The 14,901-nt window shown below is 42.5% G+C and overlaps 1 protein-coding gene across 1 annotated transcript in view; it reads right to left on the reverse strand.

Moving 5' to 3' along the window:
- The window catches only part of LOC110519945 (Krueppel-like factor 12), a 137,491-nt gene that overhangs the window by 57,886 nt on the left and 64,704 nt on the right, over positions 1–14,901 (reverse strand). The window contains exon 3 of the mRNA XM_021596836.2: positions 1–277. This exon is cut by the window's left edge and continues 303 nt beyond it. Coding sequence (XP_021452511.1) covers positions 1–277 — 277 coding nt within the window. The remainder of the gene's footprint in view (positions 278–14,901) is intronic.

A 14,901-nucleotide genomic window follows, 5' to 3' on the forward strand; every position in this document is an offset into this window, starting at 1 on the left:
TGAGCACAGATGAGGCAGATGTGATGACAGACGGAGAGGAGGATGATGATGATAAAGAAGAAATGGAGGACGGAGAGAAAGCGGAAGTGACAGGAGAAGCGGTGGAGGTGATTGATGGGGGGGAGGGGCGTGGTTTGTTGATTGACAGGTCGACAGGCTCGGTCTGCGTCTGGAAATGGGGGTCATGGGAGAGCAGGTCCTCAGGAGGTTCAGATTTGACTTTGCTCAGGAGGAGGGGGACCGCGTCCATCGTGGGGTATCGGTGTACTTTGGGGGACTAGAAAAGAGAGGAGAGACACAAATCAGATCAATGATTCAACATCTATATTAGTTATGTGATGTTCGTGGCTTTGGTATGCATACCATAAAACTCTGCCAAGAGACACACGTTTGATCTTTGGGGGATTGAAACCTGCCCAAACATCCATGTTCTCTATGATATACATATAATTATTTGGATTTCTATCTGCAGCAATACACTGCCTTCAGAAAGTATTCATCCCCATTGACATATTCCACATTTTGTTGTGTTTAGGAATGCACATTTCAGTAAACTTTGCTCCCGACGAACCAGCCCTCATTAACCGGTCAACAAATGGTTAAATCTTTTCCAAACAGTAAAATGAAGTGGACAACAGAAAATACTATTAGAGATCTGTATATAATGACGCAATGCTTCTGCAGGCAGGGGGCAAGCTTAGTCCCAAAACATGCCCATAGAAATGTATTGAGTTTATTTTGGACAGATTTTGGTGAGAGTGAAACCTCTCGCTTTGCCTATTCCTCTCTGATACTATGCATGCACCGAACACTTTTCATGTAGCGCTGGAAACCTGCAACAATAGCAAGCCTATCGTCTTACAGTTCAAAAGTTTACAGCCTATTATTGAACATGCTACTTCTGTTATGAAGCAGCTAATAAAACGTAATTTTAAAACATTTGCTGAAATGCAATTCGCGGAAAACACCATTATAAACCTAATGCGAACAGCTGTGACAGAGTTTGAAATTTAGAAAGAGGGGGAACCCTACCCAGCTCAACAGACCTGCACCCCCCACAGCAACTCGCCCAAGCCTCCCCATTTCTCCTTCACCCAAATCCAGATAGCTGATGTTCTGAAAGAGCTGCAACATCTGGACCCCTACAAATCAGCCGGGTTAGACAATCTGGACCCTCTCTTTCTACAAATATCTGCAGAAATTGTCGCAACCCCTATTACTAGCTTGTTGAACCTCTCTTTCGTATCGTCTGAGATCCCCAAAGATTGGAATGCTGCCACGGTCATCCCCCTTTTCAAAGGAGGAGACACTCTAGACCCAAACTGCTACAGACCTATATCTATCCTACCCTGCCTTTCTAAGGTCTTCGAAAGCCAAGTTAACAGATTACAAAATTAAATCTAGAATCGGCTTCCTATTTCGCAACAAAGCATCCTTCACTCATGCTGCCAAACACACCCTCGTAAAACTGACCATCCTACCGATCCTCGACGATGTAATTTACAAAATAGCCTCCAACACTCTACTCAACAAATTGGATGCAGTCTATCACAGGGCTATCCGTTTTGTCACCAAAGCCCTATATACTACCCACCACTGCGACCTGTACACTCTCATTGGCTGGCCCTTGCTTCATACTCGTTGCCAAATCCACTGGCTCCAGGTCATCTACAAGTCTCTGCTAGGTAAAGCCCCGCCTTATCTCAGCTCACTGGTCACCATAGCAGAACCCACCCGTAGCATGAGCTCAAGCAGATATATCTCTGGTCACCCCCAAAGCCAATTCTTCCTTTGGCCGCCTCTCCTTCCAGTTCTCTGCTGCCAATGACTGGAACGAAATCCAAAAATCACTGACGCTGGAGACTCATATCTCCTTCACTAGCTTTAAGTACCAGCTGTCACAGCAGCTCACAGATGACTGGACCTGTACATAGCCCATCTAATTACCTCATCCCTATACTGTGTTTATTTATTTATCTTGCTCCTTTGCACCCCAGTATCTCTACTTGCACATTCATATTCTGCACATCTACCATTCCTGTGTTAAATTGCTACATTGTAATTACTTCGCCACCATGGCATATTTATTGCCTTCCCTCACTTATCCTACCTCATTTGCACACACTGTACATAGACTTTTTCTACTGTATTATTGACTGTATGTTTGTTTATGTGTAACTCTGTGTTGTTGTTTTTGTCACACTGCTTTGCTCTATCTTTGTCAGGTCGCAGTTGTAAATGAGAACATGTTCTCAACTGGTCTACCTGCTAAATAAAGGTGATTTTTTATTTATTTTTAATATAGAAAAAAAAAAATATCACAAAGTATGTGGACATCTGCTCATTGAACATCTCAATTTAAACTCATGGGCATTAATATGTGACCCATTTCAGGAAACTAGAAGTTTGAATGTCAACTTTTTTTTAAGTTGGTCAGTGTGTGTAGGTAATCCTGTCCAACGCTGCTTTTTTATGAATCGCGTAGTAAAACTGCACAAATGTTGCTCTCCAGTAGAGGACCGAGTTTTGAAATCAGTAGAATTCGAGTACAATCGCTAAGGAGATGGAGAAAACACCTGTCTCCGGATTACATCTTCAAACTAACGGCAACCATGGCATCCGTAACAGGAGACGCGTGCATCTATGATGTATAGGATAAGATAGTCAACTAGCTACATTTTCAAACATGACACGTTTCTAATTTTAACAGAAAGTGGTTTCATTTCAAATGAATGTGTACTGTTAGCTGGTTGGCTCGCTTGCTAACGTTACGTGTGTGATCTTATTATTTGTATATCAGAGCTATTTGCTTGTCTAGCTATAGCCTAACATTAGCTAGCTAATATTGATCCTGGTTGGTTAGCTACCTGCAGATTCATGCAGGGTAGTAACATGAGTTGGGATAATGGTTCATTGTGAAGCCAGGTTCAATATGTCTTAACAAAAGACTCCACTATGCAAGTAACCATTTGGGGTGTGTTCGTAAATTCAATCTGGCCATCTACTCCGATTTCAGAGCACTCTTGCCCGAGTGTGCCGGAGCGCAGAACAATGGATGAACTTATGAATGCTCAACACCCGTTGACAGTGGCCAGTGTCAGTAAAAAATAATAATTAAATTGTTGCTAGCAGCACAGTTACAGTCACCAATGCCCTGGATAACATGAAAACTGCATAACCAGCTCTGCTAGGTTGAGTAAAATGGTCAGTTTGGGTGGGGGCTAAAGCTTAAGTGTGTGTGAATGATGCTGAATGGGTGTAGACAAAGAAGAGCTCTCCAGTAGGTACCAAAACATTCAAAGGCCCTTTTCTCAAAGTGATGTTACAAGTTGATCAACTTTCAAAGCAGAATTACTTTCCTTTTGTTCCTCAAATGCAACGTATGATATACTATTTTGTAACTCTCCGTCTCTGCTTTTATCCAAAGTAAAAAAGATAATTTCAGATTTTTATACATTAGCCCGAATCAAGGCGGTCGGTCACATATGGAGTTGGTCCCCCTTTCCTGCTATAACAGGTTCCACTCTTCTGGGCTTTCCCATAGATGTTGGGACATTGCTTTGGGGTTTGCTCCATTCAGCGACAAGAGCATTAGTGAGGTCAGGCAGTGATGTTGGGCGATTAGGCCAGACAAACTTCTCCAAACTATTGCCACAAAGTTGTACACACAGAATCGTCTATAATGTCATTCTATGCTGTAGCGTTAACATTTCCCTTCACCAGAACTAAGGGACCTTGCCCGAACCATGAAAAAGAGCCCCTGACAACTATTCCTCCTCCACCAAACTTAGTTTGCACTATGTATTCGGGCAGGTAGTGTTCTCCTGGGAAACCGAGTGGATTATTAACATATGGGCCCAATTCAATCTCTCTCTCTCTCTCTCTCTCTCTCTCTCTCTCTCTCTCTCTCTCTCTCTCTCTCTCTCTCTCTCTCTCTCTCTCTCTCTCTCTCTCTCTCTCTCTCTCTCTCTCTCTCTCTCTCTCTCTCTCTCTCTCTCTCTCTCTCTCTCTCTCTCTCTCTCTCTCTCTCTCTCTCTCTCTCTCTCTCTCTCTCTCTCTCTCTCTCTCTCTCTCTCTCTCTCTCTCTCTCTCTCTCTCTCTCTCTCTCTCTCTCTCTCTCTCTCTCTCTCTCTCTCTCTCTCTCTCTCTCTCATATATATGCTGGTGGTTCAGTGTGTCCCTCCACCCACCCCATACTTAACACATCCCAGGCATACAATACTTGGTTACACTGTATAATAACTTTAATGAACAAGCTATTATAAATTATATTTTATTTATTAAAAAATATAAAAGATTATGTAGAAAAGTATGTTTAATTTACAGTCACAATTGTGACCGGTGAACATACAGTGCTCTGCCTATAATAAAATTAACAGACATTCCTATTCCTCAGCCCTAATATCTATATGCACACATACACATGTAAACCCAACTACCCCGATGCCCTAACCCTAACACCCACACCCGAATATGGATCAAATCAAGTACCAGTGCACTCGTATCCTAACAATAGACCTTGCCAATAGACCTCCTCCAAGTTCCTTGCCTATCTCAGTCCTGATTTCCTTAGGCCTGTATCCCTCAAGTCACCAACAGTAACCTGTTTCCAGCTATTCGCTGCACACCCCAACCCTGTTAGTTGCATATCTTAGTCCTGTGATCTCTGACCTGTATACACTAATACTTTCATAGATAAACTCATAGTACAGTAGTATAACACAAGTGCCCCAGACTCATTCATGTTTTTCCTACCACAAACTTGCCAGAAAGGATTTTAATTGGAAATATACATCCATCTAGGACCCATTACCTGTATGAGTCTTGTGCACCCATACTCCCCATTACTCATATCAACCAGGTAAATCCATGACCACTCATATAAAACAGGTGCCCAGTGCCCAAGCCTCAAAATTCAGACAAACCAGTTCTACACTTGTACTTCAGCGAAAGTCAGCTGCAAGTCTAAGCCAATATTGATACAAAATAAAAATAAAATAATATTCACCCCCTTGGCATTTTTCCTATTTTGTTGCCTTACAACCTGGATTTAAAATATATTTTTTGGGTGTTTGTATCATTTGATTTGTACAACATGCCTACAGCTTTGAAGATGCAAGATAATTTTTTTATTGTGAAACAAACAAGAAAACAGGAGCGTGCATAACTATCCCCCCCCCCCCCCCGACCCCCATTTGGATAGAAAACACCCTGAAGTATCTAAAACTGTTTGAATCATGTTCTCATTGGCAAACAATGTTTCTTAGGAACTTGTTTTCAGTCCCTACCACTTCCACTGGATGTCACCAGTCTTTGGAATTTGGTTGAGGTTATTTATTTGTGCAATGAAGAAGTAGGCCATCTAGGTACTGGGTGACACTGTTGAGAGTTGGCCAAGACATGAAAAGTAGCGTTAGTTTCCTCTCGTCCTCTATTGAAAACAGATAGACCCGTATTCAATTTGATTGATTATTAATGTTTAAAAATACCTAAAGTTGTATTACAAAAGTCGTTTGAAATATTTTGGCAAACTTTATAGGCAACTTTTAAAATATTTTGAAGTGAAGTTGCGCATTTTGGAAGCTGTTTTTTTCTGGATCAAACGCATCAAATATATTGACATTTTGGATATATATGGACGGAATTAATCGAACAAAAGGACCAATTATGATGTTTATGGGACATATTGGAGTGCCAACAAAAGAAGCTTGTCAAAGGTAAGGCATGTTTTATATTTAATTTCTTCGTTTTGTGTAGCGCCTGCAGGTTTGAAACATGCTACCCTCTTTGTTTACTGTTTTGCTATCATCAGATAATAGCTTCTTATGCTTTCGCCGAAAAGCCTTTTTAAAATCGGACATGTTGGCTGGATTCACAACGAGTGTAGCTTTAATTGAGTATATTTTATGTGTGATTTAATGAAAGTGTGATTTTTATATAATTTTTTTGAATTTGTTGCGATGTATTTTCCCTGGTTTTTGCCCAAGTGGGACGCAACCGTCCCCCATACCATAAGAAGTTAAACGACTCGGGTGTTGCTTTAGCAGTATGCTCAGGGTCATTGTCCTGCTGGAAGGTGAACCTCCGTCCCAGTCTCAAATCTCTGGAAGACTGAAACAGGATTCCCCTCAAGAATTTCCCTGTATTTAGAACCATCCATCATTCCTTCAAATCTGAACAGTTTACAGTCACTGCCAAAGAAAAACTGCATCATGCTGTGGGGATAACACCACCATGCTTCACTGTGGGGATGGTGTTCTCGGGGTGATGAAAGATTTTGGGTTTGCACCAGACACAGTGTTTTACTTGATGGCCAAAAAGCTTAATATTAGTCTCATCTGACCAGAGTACTTTCTTCCATATGTTTGGGGAGTCTCCCACATGGCTGTTGATGAACACCAAACATGTTTGCTTATTTTTTTCTTTAAGCAATGGCTTTTTTATGGCCACTCTTCCATAAAGCCCAGCTCTGTGGAGTGTATGGCTTAAAGTGGTCCTATGGAAAGATACTCCATCTCTGCTGTGGATCTTTGCAGCTCCTTCAGGGTTATCTTTGGTCTCTTTGTTGCCTCTCTGATTAATGCCCTCCTTACCTGGTCTGGGAGTTTTGGCTAGCGGCCCTCTCTTGGCAGGTTCGTTGTGGTGCAATATTCTTTCTCTTTTTTTTATAATGGATTTAATGGTGCTCTGTGAGATGTTCAAAGTTTAAGTTTTTTTTTTATAACCCAACCCTGATCTGTACTAACTACAACTTTGTACCTGACCTGTTTGGAGAGCTCCTTGGTCTCATGGTGCCGCTTGCTTGGTGGTGCCCCTTGCTTGGTGGTGTTGCAGATTCTTGGGACTTTTAGAACAGGTGTATGTATACTGAGATCATGTGACAGATCATGTGACACTTATAATGCACACAGTTGGATTTTAACTAATTATGTGACTTGTGAAGGTAATTGGTTCCACCAGATCTTATTTGGGGGCTTCATATCAAAGGGGGTGAATGCAAATACACGCACCACTTTTCCATTTTAAATGTATTTTAAATTAGTTATTTTCCTCATTTCACTTCACCAACTTGTCCATTACGTGAAATCCAAAAATAAAATAAATTTATGTTACAGGTGGAAAAACACCAAGGGGGATGAATACTTTTGCAAGGCATTGTAAACATTTTGTTTTGTAGATATGTACAGTAGTGGTGTAATACTGTTAATGTTATATGATGCACTGTTTTTCTTTTGTTTTTTTATGTAATGTAAGTGCTTTAACATACAAAGAACAACATTTATTTTTTCTCTCACTTTTGTGACCGATTTGGATTAAATTGGTCAATTAATTACCTTTATTATAATTAATATAATTAGTTGTGCATTAATGCATATTCATGACAGTTATGATTAAACTTGTATTGTATACTTAAATACAGTACTTGTATATAGTGTTACTGTAGTGTGTAAGTATACTGTAGCTTGTCTGTGCAACATACACATCAACCAGAGTCCTATATAGTATACACAACAACAGTCAGGAGTCTCTGGCTGGGACTCAGCGAATCCATCAGGGGGAGAGGGAACTGCTGGACACGCTCTACTTATCAGGAAGTAACAGATCATTAAGTCTAAGGGAAGAGTTGCGCTGCACTTCTTTCACTACCTGTAATGTTATGGATCTATAGTGAATTACTGTTGGGAGGGGAGGGGGGTAATGTTTTTAATCCAGACTAAGTACAATAATTTTCAGCCCGACAGGAAATGTTACAACCTAGTAAATCAGCAGCAGAGAGGAGCTTCTCCACGTGAAACTCAGCTTGGGGTCAGACAACAACCCTCCCCCGAGCCATGAGATACACTGACCTCTCAACTCTGGCAGGGGTCAGCTGGGGGTCAGGAGTGTAAGGTCAGAGTTCAACTGTTCAGGGCCAGATGACTACACTTATTGGTGTATTACCATAACGTCTAACAAGCAATTCAGAAAGGAATGTGTACATTCATGGGTATAGGGAGCATGACAGTTTAACTTCGATAACCAGTTGGTAACAATGCATTACATCACGTACTGACGTCGATGCATCAATTCATATCAGGAAGTTCTCGACCTTGCGTGAATCATGACATGAATATTGCCTACACCACAAGAAAAAGTCGATAGATTGCAATTTCCAATTAACAGAGGGAGTTCACTATGATTATAGTTGACAAATTATCTTACTCTATGAATATGATTACTCAGATAACAGAAATATATCTGCAGGTCAAACATGAGTTAAACTGATGACTGTGGAACATTAGGCTCACCTTTCTCTTCCTTGATAGAATAAATAATACAGGTATATATAATACAGCCATCAGGGTTGGGGTCAATTCCTTTTTTAATTCAGTCAATTCAGAAAGTAAACAGAAATTCCAATTAAATTCCAATTTTCCTCATTGCCTCCTCCTGGGGAGTAAACGAGTTAAAAGTAATGTGTTACACAATCAGATAACTTTTCATGAGTAATTAGTAATATAACACATTACTTTTTAAAACTGGGTAATATATAGTTACTTTGTCAAGTCTCTACCTGGCGCCTGTTTCCATGATCCAATCTCGACTTGTCTCCTCATTTAGTTGTCGAGTGAGTAGAGAAAGGCTGTTTGGAGAAATGTCATGACAGCTGATGTTCATAAAAATGTACAGAGGGCGCACCACTGATCTTTGACATTGAACACTTCTGTGGTAGCGAAGCCAATAGAGGACTTCACCATCTAGTAACAAGTTGTTGACCTCTATACATCTCTATGGGTCCGTGCACGTGCGGTATAACCAGAACTGGTGGTACGAGAGAAGGCTTGGCACGCCTGTATTTAGGGAGTTTCTCCCATACTTCTCTGCAGATCCTCTCAAGCTCTGACAGGTTGGATGGGGAGTGTCGCAGAACAGCTATTTTCAGGTCTCTCCAGAGATGTTCGATCAGGTTCAAGTCCAGGCTTCTTGCTGGGCCACTCAAGGACATTCAGAGACTTGTCCCGAAGCCACTACTGCATTGTCTTGGCTCTGTGCTTAGGGTCATTGTCCTGTTGGAAGGTGAACCTTCGCCACAGTGTAAGATCCTGAGTGCTCCGGAGCAGGTTTTTATCAAGGATCTCTCTGTACTTTGCTCCGTTCATCTTTCCCTCAATATTGACTAGTCTCCCAGTCCCACAGCATGATGCTGCCACCACCATGCATAACTGTAGGGATGGTGCAAGAATTCCTCCAGACTTAATGCCTTTTCATTCAGGCCAAGAGTTCATTCTTGGTTTCATCAGACCAGAGAATCTTGTTTCCCATGCTCTGATAGTCTTCAGGTGCATTTTAGCAAATTCCCAGTGGCTCTTCCTGTGCCTTTTACTAAGGAGGGGCTTACGTCTGGCCACTCTACTATAAAGGCCTGTTTGGTGGAGTGATGCAGAGATGGTTGTCCTTCTGAAAGGTTTTCCCATCTCTACAGAGGAACTCTCACCTCCCTGACCAAGGCCCTTGTCCCCTGATTGCTCAGTTTGGCCGGACGGCAAGCTCTAGGAAGAGTCTTGGTGGTTTGAAACTTCTCCCATTTAAGAATGATGGAGGCCACTGTGTTCTTGAGGACCTTCAATTCTGCAGAAATGTTTTGGTATGCTTCCCCAGATCTGTGCCTCGACACAATCCTGTTTCGGAGCTCTACGGACATTTCCTTCAAGCTCATGGCTTGGTTTTTGCTCTGACATCCACTGTCAACTGTGGGAAAATATCCAGTCAATTGAATTTACCACAGGTGGACTCCAATCAAGTTGTAGAAACAGGATGCACTTGAGCTAAATTTCGAGTCCCATAACAAAGGGTCTGAATAATTATGTAAATAAGGTATCTGTTTTTAATTTATAATACATTTGCAAACACCTGTTTCCACTTTGTCATTATGGGAATTGTGTGTAAGCTGACGAGGGATTTTTTTTTAATCCTTTTTTGAATAAGACTGAAATTTCACAAAATCTGGAAAAATTCAAGGGGTCTGAATACTTTCCGAAAGCACTATATACAGTGCCTTGCGAAAGTATTCGGCCCCCTTGAACTTTGCGACCTTTTGCCACATTTCAGGCTTCAAACATAAAGATATAAAACTGTATTTTTTTGTGAAGAATCAACAACAAGTGGGACACAATCATGAAGTGGAACGACATTTATTGGATATTTCAAACTTTTTTAACAAATCAAAAACTGAAAAATTGGGCGTGCAAAATGATTCAGCCCCCTTAAGTTAATACTTTGTAGCGCCACCTTTTGCTGCGATTACAGCTGTAAGTCACTTGGGGTATGTCTCTATCAGTTTTGCACATCGAGAGACTGACATTTTTTCCCATTCCTCCTTGCAAAACAGCTCGAGCTCAGTGAGGTTGGATGGAGAGCATTTGTGAACAGCAGTTTTCAGTTCTTTCCACAGATTCTCGATTGGATTCAGGTCTGGACTTTGACTTGGCCATTCTAACACCTGGATATGTTTATTTTTGAACCATTCCATTGTAGATTTTGCTTTATGTTTTGGATCATTGTCTTGTTGGAAGACAAATCTCCGTCCCAGTCTCAGGTCTTTTGCAGACTCCATCAGGTTTTCTTCCAGAATGGTCCTGTATTTGGTTGTATTTGGCCATCAATTTTAACCATCTTCCCTGTCCCTGCTGAAGAAAAGCAGGCCCAAACCATGATGCTGCCACCACCATGTTTGAAAGTGGGGATGGTGTGTTCAGGGTGATGAGCGGGGTTGCTTTTACACCAAACATAACGTTTTGCATTGTTGTCAAAAAGTTCAATTTTTGTTTCATCTGACCAGAGCACCTTCTTCCACATGTTTGGTGTGTCTCCCAGGTGGCTTGTGGCAAACTTTAAACGACACGTTTTATGGATATCTTTAAGAAATGGCTTTCTTCTTGCCACTCTTCCATAAAGGCCAGATTTGTGCAATATACGACTGATTGTTGTCCTATGGACAGAGTCTCCCACCTCAGCTGTAGATCTCTGCAGTTCATCCAGAGTGATCATGGGCCTCTTGGCTGCATCTCTGATCAGTCTTCTCCTTGTATGAGCTGAAAGTATAAAGGGACGGCCAGGTCTTGGTAGATTTGCATTGGTCTGACACTCCTTCCATTTCAATATTATCGCTTGCACAGTGCTCCTTGGGATGTTTAAAGCTTGGGAAATCTTTTTGTATCCAAATCCGGCTTTAAACTTCTTCACAACAGTATCTCGGACCTGCCTGGTGTGTTCCTTGTTCTTCATGATGCTCTCTGCGCTTTTAACGGACCTCTGAGACTATCACAGTGCAGGTGCATTTATACGGAGACTTGATTACACACAGGTGGATTGTATTTATCATCATTAGTCATTTAGGTCAACATTGGATCATTCAGAGATCCTCACTGAACTTCTGGAGAGAGTTTGCTGCACTGAAAGTAAAGGGGCTGAATAATTTTGCACGCCCAATTTTTCAGTTTTTGATTTGTTAAAAAAGTTTGAAATATCCAATAAATGTCGTTCCACTTCATGATTGTGTCCCACTTGTTGTTGATTCTTCACAAAAAAATACAGTTTTATATCTTTATGTTTGAAGCCTGAAATGTGGCAAAAGGTCGCAAAGTTCAAGGGGGCCGAATACTTTCGCAAGGCACTGTATATATATATATATATATATATATATATATATATATATATATATATATATATATATATAAACTGCTCAAAAAAATAAAGGGAACACTTAAACAACAAATCAAATCTTATTTGTCACATACACATGGTTAGCAGATGTTAATGCCAGTGTAGCGAAATGCTTGTGCTTCTAGTTCCGACAATGCAGTAATAACAAGAATCTAACTAACAATTCCAAAACTACTGTCTTGTACACAGTGTAAGGGGATAAAGATTATGTACATAAGGATATATGAATGAGTGATGGTACAGAGCAGCATAGGCAAGATACAGTAGATGGTATCGAGTACAGTATGTACAAATGAGATGAGTATGTAAACAAAGTGGCATAGTTTAAAGTGGCTAGTGATACATGTATTACATAAGGATACAGTCGATGATATAGAGTACAGTATATACGTATGCATATGAGATGAATAATGTAGGGTAAGTAACATTATATAAGGTAGCATTGTTTAAAGTGGCTAGTGATATATTTACATCATTTCCCATCAATTCCCATTATTAAAGTGGCTGGAGTTGAGTCAGTGTCAGTGTGTTGGCAGCAGCCACTCAGTGTTAGTGGTGGCTGTTTAACAGTCTGATGGCCTTGAGATAGAAGCTGTTTTTCAGTCTCTCGGTCCCAGCTTTGATGCACCTGTACTGACCTCGCCTTCTGGATGATAGCGGGGTGAACAGGCAGTGGCTCGGGTGGTTGATGTCCTTGATGATCTTTATGGCCTTCCTGTGACATCGGGTGGTGTAGGTGTCCTGGAGGGCAGGTAGTTTGCCCCCGGTGATGCGTTGTGCAGACCTCACTACCCTCTGGAGAGCCTTACGGTTGAGGGCGGAGCAGTTGCCGTACCAGGCGGTGATACAGCCCGCCAGGATGCTCTCGATTGTGCATCTGTAGAAGTTTGTGAGTGCTTTTGGTGACAAGCCAAATTTCTTCAGCCTCCTGAAGTTGAAGAGGCGCTGCTGCGCCTTCTTCACGATGCTGTCTGTGTGAGTGGACCAATTCAGTTTGTCTGTGATGTGTATGCCGAGGAACTTAAAACTTGCTACCCTCTCCACTACTGTTCCATCGATGTGGATAGGGGGGTGTTCCCTCTGCTGTTTCCTGAAGTCCACAATCATCTCCTTAGTTTTGTTGACGTTGAGTGTGAGGTTATTTTCCTGACACCACACTCCGAGGGCCCTCACCTCCTCCCTGTAGGCCGTCTCGTCGTTGTTGGTAATCAAGCCTACCACTGTTGTGTCGTCCGCAAACTTGATGATTGAGTTGGAGGCGTGCGTGGCCAAGCAGTCGTGGGTGAACAGGGAGTACAGGAGAGGGCTCAGAACGCACCCTTGTGGGGCCCCAGTGTTGAGGATCAGCGGGGAGGAGATGTTGTTGCCTACCCTCACCACCTGGGGTAACCTGGGGTAACCACCTGGGGTAACTCCAAGTCAATCACACTTCTGTGAAATCAAACTGTCCACTTAGGAAGCAACACTGATTGACAAAAAAATTCACATGCTGTTGTGCAAATGGAATAGACAACAGGTGGAAATTATAGGCAATTAGCAAGACACCCCCAATAAAGGAGTGGTTCTGCAGGTGGTGACCACAGACCACTTCTCAGTTCCTATGCTTCCTGGCTGATGTTTTGGTCACTTTTGAATGCTGGCGGTGCTTTCACTCTAGTGGTAGCATGAGACGGAGTCTACAACCCACACAAGTGGCTCAGGTAGTGCAGCTCATCCAGGATGGCACATCAATGCGAGCTGTGGCAAGAAGGTTTTCTGTGTCTGTCAGCATAGTGTCCAGAGCATGGAGGCACTACCAGGAGACAGGCCAGTAAATCAGGAGACGTGGAGGAGGCCGTAGGAGGGCAACAACCCAGCAGCAGGACCTCTACCTCCACCTTTGTGCAAGGAGGAGCAGGAGGAGCACTGCCAGAGCCCTGCAAAATGACCTCCAGCAGGCCACAAATGTGCATGTGTCTGCTCAAATGGTCAGAAACAGACTCCATGAGGGTGGTATGAGAGCCCGATGTCCACAGGTGGGGGTTGTGCTTACAGCCCAACACTGTGCAGGACGTGTGGCATTTGCCAGAGAACACCAAGATTGGCAAATTTGCCACTGGCGCCATGTGCTCTTCACAGATGAAAGCAGGTTCACACTGACGAGAACGTTCTGCTGCCTGCAACATCCTCCAGCATGACCGGTTTGGCGGTGGGTCAGTCATGGTGTGGGGTGGCATTTTTCGGGGGACCGCACAGCCCTCCATGTGCTTGCCAGAGGAAGCCTGACTGCCATTAGGTACCGATATCCTCAGACCCCTTGTGAGACCATATGCTGGTGCGGTTGACCCTGTATTCCTCCTAATGCAAGACAATGCTAGACCTCATGTGGCTGGAGTGTGTCAGCAGTTCCTGCAAGAGGAAGGTATTGATGCTATGGACTGGCCCGCCCGTTCCCCAGACCTAAATCCAATTGAGCACATCTGGGACATCATGTCTCGCTCCATCTGCACCACAGATAGTCCGGGAGTTGGCGGATGCTTTAGTCCAGGTCTGGGAGGAGATCCCTCAGGAGACCATCCGCCACCTCATCAGGAGCATGCCCAGGCATTGTAGGGAGGTTATACAGGCACGTGGAGGCCACACACACTACTGAGCTTCATTTTGACTTGTTTTAACCTTTTATAACTAGGGGGCAGTATTTTCATTTTTGGATAAAAAATGTTCGCGTTTTAAACGGGATATTTTGTCACGGCGAGATGCTCAACTATGCATATAATTTACAGCTTTGGATAGAAAACACTCTGACGTTTCCAAAACTGCAAAGATATTGTCTGTGAGTGCAACAGAACTGATGTTACAGGCGAAACCCAGATAAAAATCCAATCAGGAAGTGCCGCATTTTTTGAAAGCGCTTCATGCCAATATGGCTGTGAATGGGCTACGAACGAGCTTACGTGTCTACAGCATTGTGACATCTTTTTACACATTTATGTTGAAGGATAGCCGTAAGGGACCACATTTAGCAAGTGGTCACATGATGGCTCCGGCAGAAAATCTTGCGTAAAATACACAAGTAGCCATTTTTCCAATCGCTTCTTATGAGACACCAATTGTCCCGACGGATATTGTCTAATATGAGGTCTAGCATTGTTCAAAATATGCTTTACAGCCAACGCTAGACAAGCATTTGTAATAGTTTATCATGGCATAATGCTATGC

This window comes from Oncorhynchus mykiss, chromosome 3, assembly GCF_013265735.2.
Source record: "Oncorhynchus mykiss isolate Arlee chromosome 3, USDA_OmykA_1.1, whole genome shotgun sequence".
Classification (NCBI taxonomy): Eukaryota; Metazoa; Chordata; class Actinopteri; order Salmoniformes; family Salmonidae; genus Oncorhynchus; species Oncorhynchus mykiss.